At 39.8% G+C, this 18,485-nt stretch overlaps 1 protein-coding gene and 1 long non-coding RNA gene across 2 annotated transcripts; both read left to right on the top strand.

Annotated features, from left to right (window-relative positions):
* The first annotated feature begins 7,828 nt into the window (after positions 1 to 7,828).
* On the top strand, positions 7,829 to 10,192 carry LOC311013576. The gene is made up of 4 exons (XR_014597163.1): positions 7,829 to 8,244; positions 9,485 to 9,698; positions 9,864 to 9,939; positions 10,029 to 10,192. It is a non-coding gene; the product is annotated as an uncharacterized lncRNA (long non-coding RNA).
* Positions 10,193 to 11,450: 1,258 nt separating this feature from the next.
* On the top strand, positions 11,451 to 13,789 carry LOC311013577 (G2/M phase-specific E3 ubiquitin-protein ligase-like). The gene is made up of 6 exons (XM_084009689.1): positions 11,451 to 11,589; positions 11,713 to 11,875; positions 12,017 to 12,120; positions 12,400 to 12,544; positions 12,644 to 12,770; positions 13,268 to 13,789. The coding sequence occupies exons 1-6, from the start codon at positions 11,489 to 11,491 to the stop codon at positions 13,561 to 13,563; spliced, it is 936 nt and encodes a 311-aa protein (XP_083865815.1). The 5' UTR covers positions 11,451 to 11,488; the 3' UTR covers positions 13,564 to 13,789.
* Positions 13,790 to 18,485: the final 4,696 nt, after the last annotated feature.

The following is an 18,485-nucleotide window of genomic DNA, read 5'->3' on the forward strand; positions in this document are numbered from 1 at the left end:
GAGGTGGATGGGTCACACAACTCGGGACTTTCAACCACAAGACTGGTGTTGGCGTGTCTCAAAGGGTTGTTGTGAAGTGATGGATTTGTGATGGTTTTCTCAACATATATAAGAGGTTTTGGTGCCTAAACCTAATGTTTTCATTAACTGCTGTTAAACTGTGTTGAATAATACACTAGAATGTATGTTTTCATATATTTTACAATATTAACCTGCAAAAGTAACTAAAGGTATCAGATAAATGAAGTAGAAGTATAAAGTAGCAGAAAATCAAAGCTGCTGAGACACAGTACTTGAATGTTTCCAGCCACTGTGGCTTTTAAAGAACGGAGTCATCTGACTCACTGAACACACTGCATGATGTATTCTGATATTGTTTTGCACATAGTAACCCTGATATGTTTGCTGTTTATGTCAGAACTGGGTCTCATAGCTGTATATTACATTTTACGACTTTGCTCGTCTACGCTCCAAAGGCCAGAGTTGATTATCTGCCAACCCGCCACACACCAATGAACCCCCACACGTGCCTTGCTCGGTGATAAACACAGATACGTTTAAACATGTAGTGATCCTCAGCCATGTGTGTGATAGCTTAATAATGATATATGTGGACCGTTCTGCTGACTGCAATCCCACAACTGTCTGCTTCCAAATATGTATTACAACCCTCCTTACATACACAGAACGCCTGCACAGTTCAACATAACTAATGTGCACTGCCGTGTGTTATTCAGCTGCTGCAATCAAACTGCTGCAACCAACCGTGTCTCAGTACCCGTATATCTGCAGTATATATGCCCGCCCATGTCGATTTGTATTAATTAGATACATTTTTAATGATCCTCGAGGAGAAGCCTCATCAATATTTCATAATCTGTATGTCCTTGCAAAAATGTGTGTTTATTGTGTCCCAATGTGAAGGCAAACACTGCCCATTGTGAATCACCTCTAGTACTTTACAGGGTATCTGTTTCAGTACTGAGATGAATGTGGAATGATTGGGAGGTGAAAAGAGATGTGGAAAGGACCACAAGGATGACCCTTTAAAGAGAAATTAAACCCCTTCAGCTGAAAATCAATATATCTGGGTATTTAGTAGTGTTGTTGATTGATTTAGTTCCTGATATTGACATTTATAGCTGCTATTGACGACATCCAGCCACTAGATGCTGCACTCGCACTCCCCCCTTCCATTGCATTCACGTCACAACACAGCTGTTGCTCGCTGCGCATGCGCCCTCAATGGGTTTCCAGTTCATTGCACAACCTGCGTTTTCATGGTCGAGTGTATGAATTCAACATGTAGCTATACATTTGGGTTACTAATGTTACTTGGGACTGGTACCGAAATGTCGCCCGCTTACCGTCAAACTCAGCCATTTTTCTGTTGTTCCACACTAACTGGCAACTGGCGACTCTTTTTTTTTTCCAAATCTTTTTATTAATTCACAGTTGCAGTGGACAGTACATTCGGAAAAAGTCACATCTTCATTTTTTGCAACTGGCGACTCTTGACCCCTAAAGGTACGTGTCCACAGGGGCGTTTTTAAACGCGAGTGGACGCGCCGCTTGCCGGTATTGCACGCTTGGTGGGCTGCCACTAGAGGATGATTGACAGGCGCTCTCCTTGCTACAACACCTTCATGGCTGCACCGGATTGGACGAACGCTTTCACTGGTGGCCTGTCGGCTCCCGGATTTCAAATACCAACATGGCCGCTCGTTTGGAAACTCTTAGTTTACGAAAATAGTTCACCGAAATGCGTTTCTGAAAACATTTTAAGCGAGAAATTAGCTATGCAGTTGCTGAATCTGTCTTTATTTTAGATCGACAACATTCAGTTTAGAAGTTTTTGGCGAGCATTCCCGAGGCGGCGAGTCGAGCCGGGCGGCTCTGATTAGCATAAAGTAGATTCAAATTCAACTTCATGCAAATGAGGAGCGGGCAACTCTGTCTCTCGAAATTCGCCGTGACGCTACCAGAATGCATTGCACGGCTTTTCACATAGACAATGAATGGGAAGCGGGGAAACACCGCTATCCGTGGACACGTACCTTAACTATGCAGAGATACCACGTGATACCAACGTGGTTGGCTCACAAGCCTTGCTGAAAGCCACAGCCACACGTCACACATCTACACAGAGGTAAACAAAACATTCAATTTGGAGCAGTCAACATCTTTTTAAATGATTCATTCACAGTCAAAAAATGATTTTCACAAGAAGTGATACTTTGATTCTGCACCTTTCTAAACGCTCTGTGGATGTATTATATATATATTTTTTAATTATTCGTTTAAATAAAAATGTTATCAATATGACCTTTAAGTGCAAAGTATTTAAATTGTATATTGTGTCATACATAAGCTAAGTGACTGCACTCTATTGTTTGAAATACAGTGATTGCAATTCAATTTTGCTATTGTTCTGATCGGAGTCAGGTGACTTAGATGTAGGCAATTTTTTTATGTTTGTCAATATAAAATATCATTACATCATCATTACAAGTCAAGAAAGTCTCAGTTTTTCTTTCTCTGTTGAAGTATAAGAATATGAACTAAGACAGACTGCACACCCAGAACTCCGGTCACTGATATCTTGCTGAAGCTACGATGCCTGTGTCTTTCATACCAGGATGTACTGACTTGAACAAAAGGTCTTGCACATTCTTTCTCTTTCCCCACTTCTAAAAAGACATCAGGTACATAATCTTACATTTGTGCATGAACAAAAGCTAAGTTAGCTAGCTAGCTAACAAGCCAACATAATGGTTGGATGAGAGATGTAGTTCACTATGCAGTTTCACAGAAAACTATGAAGAAAACAAATATCTTTAAAATGACATGTGAAATGGGACAATTTAAAAGGGATCAAAAGATGATTTGTCTCTCGCTGTTAACTATTGTACACATTTTTTTTGTAAATAAGGTCCCATGTGGAACACCGGAAGAGGCGGGACTTCCCTAGTCCTCTCTATTCTCTTATAGTAATTTTTATCTTTTCAGTTACCCTGTGAATTGTTTGTGCAAATTACTATGCTCTAGCATACTCATATAACATTCTTGCATGCAAACTCAAATTCACACAATTTTCTAAGAGTTTCACTTTACAGCACTTATCTGACCGTAATCATGCCATCATGCTAGCAATGAGCATGAACAATTAGCATTAGTGATAGCAATTAGCGGGGGCTGCACGGTGGTGTAGTGGGTAGCACTCTCGCCTCACAGCAAGAGGGTCCTGGGTTCGATTCCCGGGTCGGCCCGGGTTCCTTCTGTGTGGAGTTTGCATGTTCTCCCCGTGTAAGCGTGGGTTCTCTCCGGGTTCTCCGGCTTCCTCCCACAGTCCAAAGACATGCAGGATGGGGATAGGTTCATTGGTGACTCTAAATTGCCCATAGGTGTGAATGTGAGCGTGAATGGTTGTCTGTCTCTACATGTTGACCCTGTGATAGACTGGCGTCCTGTCCAGGGTGTACCCTGCCTTCGCCCAATGATAGCTGGGATCGGCTCCAGCCCCCCCGTGACCCTAAAATACAGGATAAGTGGTAGAAAATGGATGGATGGATGGATGGATAGCAATTAGCATAAGCTAATTGAAAGATTAATCATGAACAGTAAGTGAAAAAAAAGTGAAGTCTGACTACATGTTAAAGTGATGTAGACCAAGTCCAGCAGTTCATGTTGTGTTTTTTATGTTGACTGTAGCGTGTAATTAGCAATCTAGTTAGCAAACAAGGCAGCCCCTCAATGAGTAAAACTGAATAACTGTATGCTTCATCCACACTCAGTCACACTGAAGGAGAGCACATTGCTTTCGGCAGATAATTAGTCAATAACACTGACTCACCAGATTTTGTAATGCTGATGGTTTGATTTCAAGGCCACGGAAAAGAGAGAATAGGCTTTTGCTGTGATTGTAATGCTACACTGGTTAGGGAAAATGAGCCAATGATAGAGGTGACTGGGTTATAATAAAAACAACAATACTGACTCTTAAAAAAAGAGCTTGACAAGCTAAAAGCTTGTGAAAAAATGTTTCTTTTGAAAGAAGACACTGTTGTAGTTGACCTTAGTTCCTGTGGTAGAGAGTTTAAGAGAGTAGGATCATAATGACTGAAGGATCCGTGAGCTGATTTCGAATGTATTCTAGCCATAGCGAGGAGACCTTTATTGAATGCCCCCATTTCACTACATATCTTTGTATTTGAAGTTGTGTGGATAGCAACATTAAAATCTCCTGTTTGGATATACACTCAACAAAAATATAAACGCAACACTTTTGTTTTTGCTCCCATTTTTCATGAGATGGACTTAAAGATCTAAAATTCATTCCAGATACACAATATTACCATTTCTCTCAAACATTGTTCACAAATCAGTCTAAATGTGTGATAGTGAGCACTTCTGCTTTGCTGAAATAATCCATCCCACCTCACAGGTGTGCCACATCAAGATGCTGATCTGACATCATGATTAGTGCACAGGTGTACCTTATTTTGCCCACAATAAAAGGCCACTCTGAAATGTGCAGTTTTGTCTCACAGCAAAATGCCACAGATGCCACAAGCATTGAGGGAGCGTGCAATTGGCATGCTGACAGCAGGAATGTCAACCAGATCTGTTGCTCGTGCATTGAATGTTCATTTCTCCACCATAAGCCGTCTCCAAAGGCGTTTCAGAGAATATGGCAGTACATCCAACCGGCCTCACAACCGCAGACCACGTGTAACCACACCAGCCCAGGACCTCCACATCCAGCAGGTTCACCTCCAAGATCGTCTGAGACCAGCCACTCAGACAGCTGCTGAAACAATTGGTTTGCATAACCAAACAATTTCTGCACAAACTGTCAGAAACCGTCCCAGGGAAGCTCAACTGCATGCTCGTCGTCCTCATCGGGGTCTTGACCTGACTCCAGCTCGTCGCCGTAACAGACTTGAGTGGGCAAATGCTCACATTCGATGGTGTCTGGCACGTTTGAGAGGTGTTCTCTTCACGGATGAATCTCGGTTTACATTGTTCAGGGCAGATGGCAGACAGCGTGTGTGGCGTCGTGTGGGTGAGCGCTTTGCTGATGTCAATGTTGTGGATCGAGTGGCCCATGGTGGTGGTGGGGTTATGGTATGGGCAGGCATCTGTTATGGACGAAGAACACAGGTGCATTTTATTGATGGCATTTTGAATGCATAGAGATACCGTGATGAGATCCTGAGGCCCATTGTTGTGCCATACATCCATGAACATCACCTCATGTTTCAGCAAGATAATGCACGGCCCCATGTTGCAAGGATCTGTACACAATTCTTGGAAGCTGAAAATGTCCCAGTTCTTGCATGGCCAGCATACTCACCGGACATGTCACCCATTGAGCATGTTTGGGATGTGCTTGACCGGCGTATACGACAGCGTGTACCAGTTCCCACTAATATCCAGCGACTTTGCACAGCCATTGAAGAGGAGTGGACCAACATTCCACAGGCCACAATTGACAATCTGATAAACTCTATGCGAAGAAGATGTGTTGCACTGCATGAGGCAAATGGTGGTCACACCAGGTACTGACTGGTTCTGAGTCCCCAGACCCCCAATAAAGCAAAAAAATGCACATTTCAGGGTGGCCTTTTTATTGTGGACAGTCTAAGGCACACCTGTGCACTAATCATGATGTCAGATCAGCATCTTGATGTGGCACACCTGTGAGGTGGGATGGATTATCTCAGCAAAGCAGAAGTGCTCACTATCACACATTTAGACAGATTTGTGAACAATGTTTGAGAGAAATGGTAATATTGTGTATCTGGAATGAATTTTAGATCTTTAAGTCCATCTCATGAAAAATGGGAGCAAAAACAAAAGTGTTGCGTTTATATTTTTGTTGAGTGTATATAGGTGTGTTAATAGTGCCTGCAGACAGGCTGGTGTTTTTGTATTAACCTAAACCTTCAACATACAACCTGATACATGTGTTTTCTCTCAACTACAAGTGAAGGTCAACAGCATCAGAGTTGGCATGTGAGCAGATTAATTTGTGGTCCTGAACTAAAAATAAAAAATTCTGATCAGGACTTAAGGGCGACTCCTGAAGCACATCATCACCTTATTCTTCAGTCTGTTGTGATAAATGATCAATCTCAGTTAATCCATTTAAATGTTCTCAAGCTGATCGTTAACTCAACAGACAGGAAATATTAGAGCTTTCTGATGCGTATAATCACAGACATAAAACGAGTCTAGGGCAGGTTCACCTCATGTCCTTCCCAAACAAACTCCAAATTGTTTCTTGTTTTGTTCCACTGTTTTTTTTGGGAATTTTACTCTTTGAATGTTTTATGGCAAGTAAATAATTTATAGTAACAGTGATTTAACTCAAAGTTATTATTACAAAAAGAGCAACATGTTAAAAGAAAATGTAAGCAATATTTACAACAAAAGCAGGTAGAGGGAGAACAACACAGAATACATATTAATACAATATTTAAATGTTATTTAAATTGTGGAAAACAGCATAAAACTGAAAGGAAAAAATGTCATACTTTCATCTCAGACAAAAAAAATATAAGTGTATAAGTTAAAAAAAAATCTATGAGAGGCCTCACATCTGCTGGTGATAACCAGATACTCCAACTGTTTAAACATTTAAACTAAAGTGATGAAAAACAGAAAATCTTCTCTTGAGATGAGAAAGAAACTAATTTTCCAGATATATCTCACCACAAAACTACAAAGTGGAACACCTTGGACACAAATGTGTCTTCTACATTCCTTTAATTTAGTCGAGAAATTAACTCTAGATGCAAACATTCAAATGTTCTTAACCATCCAAATGGGCTCTTACCAGGAATGCTGGTTGATCAATCCCACTATCAAATATTGGAGGCCAATTGTTTATTTAGAATAGGTAACAGCCCCTATACACTGTTTCAGGGCAAACATCACCCAAGTGCCACCAAAACAGGACTTTAAGAAGCAGTAGGTAAATTAAGGTCCTGTTAAATAAACATAAACAACTTTCTCACCAAATTCCATATGAATGCACAATTTGTAAATAATTTAATGTGCAATAACAACAGCCTTCTTTCCAAAGAGCCATTGTAATGTAACATTGCACTGTAATTCCCATACATGTGAACATGCTATGCTCATAACTAGTGACCTAGTATAAAAAGTGAGTAAAACTAGGACTAGGAGTTTTCCGCACTTTTGTTGCATTCTTACATTTTGCTTAGTTTCTGTAGTTATTTTATCCCCAACTATGACTGTTTTCCTTTTATCTCACTAAATGGTCTTGTTGCCTAAAACTGTGGCTGTAATGATATTGTCTGTAATTACCCAGAAAAGGACTACAATGTCTTATCATGACACACGGATTGCCCTTACAATGTCATGCTATTTATACACCTTCTCGTGATATCAGGTTGATCAAACTGCTTGACTTGGCCTCACCAACTCTCTGTGGATGTGGATCAATCACTCCAACCACCAACAGACAGTAAGACTTGGTCCCCACCTTCCCCTAATCTGACCCTCAGTAGCGGTGCACCACAAGGCTGCTTACTGGGTCCTCTACTCTACACATCTGATTGCACGGCCACACACCCCTCAAACAGAATCATCACATTTGCACAACACAACAGTGGTGAGACTGATCTCAAAACAGGATGAAGTGAGCAAATTTAGTGTACAGAGAACAACTTAGCTCTGAGCATCACAAAAACTGAAAACTAATCACAGACTTTCGGAGACACCGTGAGGACAGCTCTCCGCTTAACATCACAGGGACAGAAGTGGAGAGAGAGACACTTTTATTTACCATGCAATACTATGGAGTAAGAGAGCTTCCAAAAAGATGTGTCCATGATTCTAACCATTCGTACTCGTAATGATAAACATTTGTATGTAAATAAAAAAGTTGTACCCAAAATTCTGCTGTCATACACATGAATCTGAGAAATTGTTCGGGTTAGGATTGTTTTTATGTGAGTATGAATCTAAAAGCTGTGAGTGCAAAGTCTTGTGAATACAACTCTAATTTCTACGACTATGAAGTCTTCACTGTGAACACGAATTCAAGTTTGTGGGTACGAGTAGAAAAAGTGTTGAAATGACGTCACAGCAGGTCACAGGCAGGTCACAGGGGAAAGTAATCGAACCCCGAGTGATGCGCCGAAGCCGAGGATGGCTGACAACAGCAGTGCACCGATGGACACCGCGGGTAACTCAGGGGAAGCAGCATCACAGGTAAAGTAAATAACACATCCAACATTTATTTATTTTTATTTAGTTATTTATTTCATGAAATTGTACTGTTTTAAATCATATACAGTTTATGGACGTGAAGACTGCTACTGCTTTAGCTTACAAGCTAACGACATGCCCGGTGATGCTCAGTTAGTGCTTGCATTAGCTACTAGCATTAGAAGTTGGCTTAAGTTAGCTAATTAGCGCTGATGAAAACAAAAACAAAACTAATTTGAGATATAATGTTGACCAACATTATAGGCGTTACGGTGCGTGTTTGTGTCGCGGTGCTGCAGAGACGTCTGAGGCTCCATTCTCCACGTAATTAGTCGTTTATTTAACCAGCACTATTACTCTGAAGCTGTTTAATCAAGGTAAAAAAAAAAAAGAACCATAAGGAAAATATCCTGCATAGTTCCTCTGTAGCCTCTTTGATCAGAGCTGCGCCCCCAGTAGCGGGCGCACCGCTGCTGGGGGCCCTATAAAGCCCTATAAGAGTTATTATTATTTGCCTGCAGTCATTTGCTTGAGATTAGGCGCACAAGTGTGGTTTGCATGGGTCCAGAGTCAGACCAGGGATCTATTATAATACATCCATGGTCCAGACTGGCTTTTTGTTTGTTGTGGATGCTGACCCAAGCTCAGACTTTAAGAAGAAGTTAGTTTACTTTGAAGGCATTCTGTAAAATCGTGGAAAGTACCCATGTCTGTAACATTTACTATCTTTTTTCTCACTCAGGGCCAATTAAGGGACATCATCAACACAGCACAAAATCTGGTGTTGATGTTAAGTAACAATGTACCAGCGAATGTCAGTCAGAGAACTTCAGGAGAAGCTGCTGTTGGACAGGGAGTGCAGTCAGTTCCAACAGCGAGGCAGCCTCAGCAGGCAGTGCAACAACTTACAAGATCTCAGAACAATGGACTGTCAGTGAAACAAGAAATGGCGCGGTAGGGTACATGCCATGGGTCATTTATTGCACTCCCAGTTTAGGCACATTTGGCCAAAATGGGTCCCTGATTCTGATTCAATCAGAGGGCAGTGAAACAGCTGGAGATTTTTTAATTTTATAATTTATTTTCTGGAGCTTCAGACCATCACCATATTAACTATTGCATAAAACAAATTAAACAAATCTACATACTGTAAGCTAACATAATCACTTAGTCTTCTAAGTTAGTTTGCTTTTTGTTGTTGATGGAATATAAAAGAGAGAATAATACTATGCCATCTTTTTAGGTCTTTTCCAGGATTCTTTCAAAAAGAGGCAAGAGGCAAAAGGCGTTTTGCACCATATAGGATGAAAGAATCTGGGAAGAGCTTTTTGGTGAACTTTTTTCTTCTTGAAAAACAATATGAAAAAACACCAAAAGGAGAAGAGGAACTGCCACTCATGCTGGCTGGCCTTGGAAAACGTTCACTATCCATATCTGAAAATGTGACACATTCAGAGGTACACTGCCATTGCCTTGTGTCAAGTCATGTCTCAAGAGAAAAACACCCATCTTAGAATTAATCTTGACACATGATTTAATTAATATTTGCATGATGAAATACACAGTAGTTCATAAATACGACTCATTGCATTAATGCTTTAACTATTGTTTTGTCTCTTCAGTTTTCAGATTTGCTTTTGAGTGCATACCCAAGACTGGCAAATATCTGCGGTGGCTGGATGCTGCACAAGTCCACAGGTATGTGGCGTATACACTGGATTAATGTTGTTTCAAAATAGTTACTCTATATTCAGGTTTGCTTAGTATCCAAAACTTTTCAAATTTAGGTGGGGGTGGGCGGCGGAGCTTGGTTGTCATCCCTCCAGATCTACATGGTTACACTGGCCAGCAGCTGAAAGCAGTGAGCGGGAATGGGAAATACACATTGTACATCTCTCCTCTACAAGAAGAACTTGATACAATTCCATTACCACCCGAAGCAAAGGAGTTTGAGAACATGCCCAAAACCCAGTGTACAACCTGCAAGAAAATGGTTCCTCTTCAGATTCTTCCAGTACACATCAAGGAATGCAGGACAGAATTTGTAGATTTGTCCTCTTCTGCTGAAGAGGTATGTCAACGTTGAGTCTTTTAGGCTTTATTTCACAGCTGTTTATATTGGAAAATTAGATATTATTCTGTATTATGCTCTGAACACTTGCGTATTACTGTTTTTCTCCCCCAGGAAAGCTGCAACGAAGCACATGAAGATGAATCCCCAGATTCCATTTGTGACCAGACGGGCAAGGTGAAATTGTTTGTGCCTTCCTGGTAAATCAAGATATTAATCTCTGGGATAATGTAAGTCTTTATTCACATGCCTTGTGAATTCTTTTTTTAAGACAGCAGAGTGTCCTGTGTGCAACAATGCATTTCAAGTTGACATGATTGAGATCCATGCAGCCACATGCGGATTGCGGTAATATTAATGATTTTAGTGCATTTTTTCATGTATATCTTCATTTGACAAATGACATGTAAGAGGATTGCCTTGCAAAATGTTATAGATATGCAAGTGTTTCTGTCAAGATAATGTAGGACAAGCTGTTTTCTTTGTGTGTGCAGACCTTCAAAAAATGATGGCCATGAGTCAAGTGGATCAGTACCAGTCAGTCAAATCAGTACCTTTCAAAGGTAATATTGTACATTAGGTAATCATGGTGGCATATCATGTCATCTGGATAATACACAATTTAAAGAGATACTGCAGTATCAATCATCTTTTTCCATTTGAAAAGCTTTATATGTGTGGAGTGTGATCACAGAGAAATGTGGTAATCATACCTTGCTCTTGTCTTGACTTACATGAGGCCTGCTTTCACCCCTTAGAATTTCACCAGTACAGGAGGTGTGGCAATTGTTGTACCATGCCACACCCCAACAACCACCTGGAATAATTGTAACAAACAGCTATGAAATTATACAGACAGTATAACCATGTCTAATTTTGTTTGTTATTCAAATGCTCAGTGTTGAACAAGAAATATATAAGTAAATAAAGCATTCAGAAAAGACAAGTTGGTGTCTATATTAATGTTTAATTTTTGTCTTTTGTTTTTAATTCCAGTGCTGAGGAAATCTTGGATTGGATCGCTTTACAAGTTGATGAATCAGACACATTTTCCATCTGTGTTTCGAGAACTGACCTCTTCAGCAGAGGCATGCAACAATGGCAGCGGCAGAAGAAGACATCATTAGACATTAGTGAAGAGACCTTTGAATTAACTGTATTTGCTGTTTTGCAGAGATGCTAGCAGAGATTGAAAACAGACTATTTGTTGGAGGGTCAGATAAGAAAGGGAAGAATCCTGTTTATTGTCTCAACAGTTTGGACTCTAACTACTTCAGGTGTGTAATGAAATTCATTGTGTTTTCTTTTAGCATATTAATTGCAATGCTAGTTAACCCTGTTTTATATAATTGTAAATAAATTCAGGCAGTTTATATGCGGTGTTGTTGTGTTTTGTTTAGGAGTGCAGGAGAGGTCATGGCAGCTAGCCTGGCACAAGGAGGACCTTGTCCTAAGTTCATGCGCGAGTGGTGCTTCAGATACCTCTGCTCCGGTGACTCTGACAGCATTCTAGTGTCTCCCAGTGATGTAACAGATTTAGAACTATCACAGCTTATTGAGAGGGTAAATTCAATTTTATTAAAGTTAATAATTGCATTAACCTCATTATGAAATGGCTTGCATAATTACTTTTTTGGTTTGTTTCTTTTACAGAACAATAATACAATGCAAATTAATTTCACTTGACACCTACTCTGTTTTCAGATAAACAGCGCCAGTAAGGACAACATCAATGACCTGGTTGATGATATTGTGACCTGCGGATACACCGGACCCGTGTCCATGGAAAAACGAGACAGCATGATAAGGTATGTCGGTGACATTTTTGTTTTTCATTAAGGCAAGGGTGTATTGTACAAGAATTTGTGACTTGAATTAGGCTACTTGTTTGGTCATGTCTAAAACATGGATTACAAATAATATGGCATTGGTTTCATGCAAAGCTGTGTTCTTCACATGTCACCAAATAATATATATTTGTATATATTTTTTTCTTAAATAGTAGTTTTGTCCCCCCAACCCACCCTCTACGTCCAACAGGTATACTACAACAGTATATTCTCCTGATGAAACATTTTGTCCATTAGAACTGTCATACTTCACTCCACCATGAGAGTCCTCCCAATGCTTGACCAGCTGAGAAAAGGCCTGCAGGTGTATGACCTCCCAAAAGTCATGAAGAGTCATGAAGACCTCTGCCAAACGCTGTTTATTCCAGGGGAAGATGATGAGGTAAATTTTTACATTTTAGACTGCTTTTAATTTCGCATGAATGTCTTTTGCAAGAATTACAATGTTTATGCAGACTGAAATGCTCTCTTCTTCTTAAAGGCGGATGCAGCCTTCGTTCTGGAGAGCAGCCATCCTGTCTACAGTGAAACTGGTTCTGCCAAGCACAAAAAGGAAGTAAACATCATGAACTTTCTCCAGGACTACCTCCAGGAAATTGAGGATTCTGGTATGTTTTAGCCAAGATAGGGTAATAATGAGGTTAACTTTTTCTGTTGTCCTGCAGTACATTTTATATAGTGCAGTGTAAATGGTTAATCGATTGAAACTATACAAACCAATAAATCTAAGCGTTTGTGGAAACTTGATGTCACTATTTAAATTGAATGTAACTGATGAAATGTAATATTGTGACCTCTAGGATAGCAGTTTCATTAAACTAGACATGGAGGGCTTTCATATGGATGACTTGTATAGTTATATTGACTAACAGCTATACTGAATAACAGGGTGTCTGAACTTTTGCCACAACATTGCCCGTCATCCAGTCAGAACAAATGCAGCTTTTGTTAAAATCTCTATGTAGTTTCTACTTTGATTTATCAAATGTTCTTATACTGAAAAAAAAGTAAATGTGATTTGTATATGTAAGGGATTTTAACAACTTGAAAACTAAAATGTATTGTTTTCAATCCAGACTAACATTGTCTTAATCTCTTCATTAAGGACACGAGGGCCCCAGCAACAAAAGCATCTGTCCAGAAGGCTTGACTGTTGGACGAATAATGCAGTGGGTCACTGGACAACGACACAAGCCAGTTCTCCCAAGCGAGAAGAAGGACTTTGGGATAAACATAAAATTCAAACATGACTGTGACACAAAACACACACTTTGTTTTCCGACTGTAAGTGCGTGCAGTCGCACTGTCACATTCCCTTCAGCTCACTTGGGAACATACAGTGAATTCAAAAACATAATGACACAGGCCATTTGCCATGGGCAAGCCTTTGATAAGGTGTAGCCACTCAGAAGGAAAACAACCGTAACTGCAACAGGTCAGCTCATATGTTTTATTATTTTATTTTATCATTTGATGTGACAGCTTACTGTTTCAGTTATCTTTTTTGTTACTGTTACAGAACCATTGCTTTTGTATTGGTTGATGGTTGACTCCAAAGTTGGTTTTTACCTCCATGTACTCTTCAGAATACCCAGTCATTTTTTTTGTTTTTGGGTCAAGTTGGAAAATCCACAAATTTAATTCTGATGACTCTTGTGGAGATTTCATGGGAAAGTTTTCAATAAAAATGTTTGGGACTCCTGTCTCATGTTAAATTGAACAGATGTCAGGCATGCCTTTTTTTAAACAAGTGCACTGACTGTTCACCTCTATACAATCACATCTTTGCAAGGTCGTGTCAGGCATTTCTTATGTTTCCATTAGACTTTCAATACACTGAACCATTGTTATGTAAATGTCTCTGCCAAATGATTCTGATGAGGCCAAGGGATTTATCATGGACCGTACAGTTTCCATAATATCTGGAGTCAGAGGGCACTCAATTTCCTGGACCTGAACTCCATATGGTTCCTCCTGTACAGCATCAAACATCTCCCAGTCTGTTCCAAATAGCTCTGTGTTCTGGGAAAAAAAACAAAAAAACGTTTTAATGTTATTTTGTATGAAATAGCATTTGTTAGCCTGATAGAATAACTGCCTGAGTCATAATGAATCTGCAGTGTTAGGGGAACTAGGTAGATATCATAATTTAGTCAAAATATGACATAGGCAATAAAGTTATAAGGCTAATGATTGAGAAATATTTTAACAATATACCAAAGCACACACTGACATACACAGGCACAGTGCAGTGACAACAGAAAACATTAAACCAGAGAATAAAATGTGTTTAATGTTCAATCAGAACATTGAGTACATCTATTATAAATCTTGCTTTGCTTACTTGCTCTATTTGTGTGATCACATCAATGAAGTATCACACACACACACTTACTTGTAATTATTTTTTTTTAAATAACTTGCTCCTGAATTTTAACCTCATACTCCTTCCACACTGTTGAAGATATTGACCCCATTCAAATAACAATAAAAAAAAATCAATTGTATACCTAACCTCCACATATTCAGGTTCAAAACCTGTCAACTGCACTTCACCTTTGTAAACAGCACCTTGAGTTTGAGCTTCAACAAACCTGAAAATCTTCATTCGGGTCACAAGGGTTCTTCATGTGGCCCATAACCCAGAGCTGGTTTGGGGAAAGTCCACCTTCAGACCGTAAAGAATGGTTGTCCCAGCCTTCTGTGAAGGTGTGAAGGGCCTCTGCCAGACGTGGAAGGAAGACATAGTGTACACAAAACAGATGAACAACATCTGCCAAATGCAACAGGCCATCTTCCTCAAGACTGTGAAGAACTTCATAGTAAAGGTGTGTCACGCTGGTCCAGACATCTCGCCACAGGCGCTCTATTCTAGATCAGAAACAGGAATTATTCAGCTGAAAAGTAATAATTGATATTGTCTGACTGAAAATACTTTACAACAATAATTTCCCATTTTACATTTTAAAATGTATATACTGTAAATTATTTGAATTGTTTATTGTAACCTTTGATTATGTACGCTGCGCCCAGCTATGAAGCTCCCTCTTCCAGCGCCTTTAACAGTGAACATGGTTTCAGCAATTTTGACATTTTCAACGCCTTCATCGCCCCTGACCCTTGAAAATACATGGAAGAAATGTTCAGCCATATTCATCACAACAAAATATTCCATCAAAAATTACTGAAATTAGTAATTAGGACAATGAAACAATAGCCCAAGTTCATATCATTGTTTACCTGGAAGGCCAGCCATAGTTTTCCACTGCCTTCAGAAAAAATGAATGAGCAGTGTTTGAGCGGTTATTTGTTGCAGGTTCCAGATAGAAAATCTGTGTAGAAAGACAGTGTTTGAAACTGCAGAGGCAAAATATTAAGGTCTACAACACATAACATCAGTAATCTTCATTTAAAATGTTTATTCCCTGCTCTTCTCCTCCTGTGCCTCTGCCTTTGTCTCCTCCCATCCTGCTACTCTTGACCTCTCTTTAAACTCCTCCCCTCCCTCCTCCCATCATATTTTTTCTCCATATGATTGGCCAGTCAGTATTGCTCCCTAAGATTGCCAGTTGGGTCCATCTACTTAAAGTGATGGAGTAAAATATGATCAAATTAATTGTATGAACCATGATGTAGTTTATGACATGCACAGAGATAATAAAGCACTGTAAAAAAAAAAGAAAAAAAAAGGTGACAAACCTTTCTTGAGTACCCATCTATCACACCAAATATGACGATGTTGTACCTTCAAAACAAAATATGAAATTACAATGAGCAGTCCCCCCCCCCAATAAATAAAAATGTGAATAAATCTTAAATAAGTCATACCGTATGAGTTTATGATTGGTGTCCACATGGACTAATGACAAAGGCCCCTGTACAAAGTATTTCCTTCTCACTATGCACCCCAGCCGTGTCATTCTCTCCAAAACTCCTGGAGCATCAACTCTGTGCATGGACTCTTTGATCCGATCCCACTGGACCCTATGCCCATCAGCTTGCAGATAGCCTTTTACCATTCGATATCCCGCATTTGGGATCCGCCTTTTGATGGACTGGACAGCATTATCCAATTCACTGTCAGTTAGGCTGCTGTATGTAGACCGCCTGGACAAGCCAAGTTCACGCATACGCCTGAAGATTGTGCTTTGGCTGACACCCAACAGATTTGCAATGCAAGACACTGGTAAGGGGACGTCGATGAGCCGGGACAGAAGCTCCTCAGAAAAAACGAACTTTGGTCGGCCTCGTCCTCCAGCTCTAATGAAAGCACAGGGACTCTCTTGGGAAACAGCTGCGTGGATCTTATTTTGCAGGGATAAAAGACACTCCACAATTTCAGCTGGGATGTTTAAAGTACTGGAGGCAGCCGTCACAATGAATGCTTCTTGATTTACAATGTATTGTAAATAGTCCAAATTCAAGTGTGGTTGATTCAACACATCTGTAATCCTTGATTTCAGGCGTTCCAATAACCGAGCAGCTACTGGTCCCTGTAAACAACAAGTTTGATGTATTAAATGCCACTGTTAACATAGTCATTTACCAACATACAGTAATCTATCAATTCCACATAGGCTGGACAGACATTCAAAATAATTTTGTATTTTAGCAAAATAATATATATGCCAATCATTAGCATGCAAGTTAATACAACAAAAATCAATTATTATATTATTAATTATGATTATTATTACTACAGTTTGGACCCATGCAAACCACACTTGTGCGCCTAATCTCAAGCAAATGACTGCAGGCAAATAATAATAACTCTTATAGGGCTTTATAGGGCCCCCAGCAGCGGTGCGCCCGCTACTGGGGGCGCAGCTCTGATCAAAGAGGCTACAGAGGAACTATGCAGGATATTTTCCTTATGGTTCTTTTTTTTTTTTACCTTGATTAAACAGCTTCAGAGTAATAGTGCTGGTTAAATAAACGACTAATTACGTGGAGAATGGAGCCTCAGACGTCTCTGCAGCACCGCGACACAAACACGCACCGTAACGCCTATAATGTTGGTCAACATTATATCTCAAATTAGTTTTGTTTTTGTTTTCATCAGCGCTAATTAGCTAACTTAAGCCAACTTCTAATGCTAGTAGCTAATGCAAGCACTAACTGAGCATCACCGGGCATGTCGTTAGCTTGTAAGCTAAAGCAGTAGCAGTCTTCACGTCCATAAACTGTATATGATTTAAAACAGTACAATTTCATGAAATAAATAACTAAATAAAAATAAATAAATGTTGGATGTGTTATTTACTTTACCTGTGATGCTGCTTCCCCTGAGTTACCCGCGGTGTCCATCGGTGCACTGCTGTTGTCAGCCATCCTCGGCTTCGGCGCATCACTCGGGGTTCGATTACTTTCCCCTGTGACCTGCCTGTGACCTGCTGTGACGTCATTTCAACACTTTTTCTACTCGTACCCACAAACTTGAATTCGTGTTCACAGTGAAGACTTCGTAGTCGTAGAAATTAGAGTTGTATTCACAAGACTTTGCACTCACAGCTTTTAGATTCATACTCACATAAAAACAATCCTAACCCGAACAATTTCTCAGACTGTATGACAGCAGAATTTTGGGTACAACTTTTTTATTTACATACAAATGTTTATCATTATGAGTACGAATGGTTAGAATCATGGACACATCTTTTTGGAAGCTCTCTTACTCCATACAATACTGCTTTAAGCATACGTCCCAAGCTACTGTGCAATAATGCTTTACCATTTTACTTGCACTAATCTTATCTCCTTTGTTTATTTTTTTATTATTTATGCTGTGTACTTGTATGAGTGTACTTTTTCAAGATGCAAATATAATTGTTCAATGTGCAATGACATAGGTATTCTCAAATGTATAACGTACATTTCCCTGTGTTGGAACAATTAACAGAATGCTTTTCTTTTTGTCATCGTAAAATGTTCTTTTACCTGAGAGACAGCAAAAATAAGAAAACATTGGCTAATACCAGAAATACTAACAAATCCTGAATACATACGGCTCTCGTGTTGGTTCCTAGGGTCCATTGTTAGGGACAGCAGTGCATTTTTAAAAGAAGAGCTGGAGAGGACTGAAGTATCTTCTCAGTGTCAGGGTTAAAAATATTCTTGACTGGCAACCCAGCAGCCTTAGAGATGACAGACTTTGACTGTGGCGTGTCAGTCTTCACTTTAAGCAGATGTTGCTCCACTCAGCCGGGAGATGTTACATAGAAAAGAGTTGCCATGGGCTGACCACAGAGCTGCCCCAGAGCAGGTCACGTCAGGCGATTGAGGGTGTGATCACACCTTCAGATGGTGTTCCATGGTCTGAACCA

The sequence above is a fragment of the Eutrigla gurnardus genome, assembly GCF_963514095.1.
Source record: "Eutrigla gurnardus genome assembly, chromosome: 5".
Classification (NCBI taxonomy): Eukaryota; Metazoa; Chordata; class Actinopteri; order Perciformes; family Triglidae; genus Eutrigla; species Eutrigla gurnardus.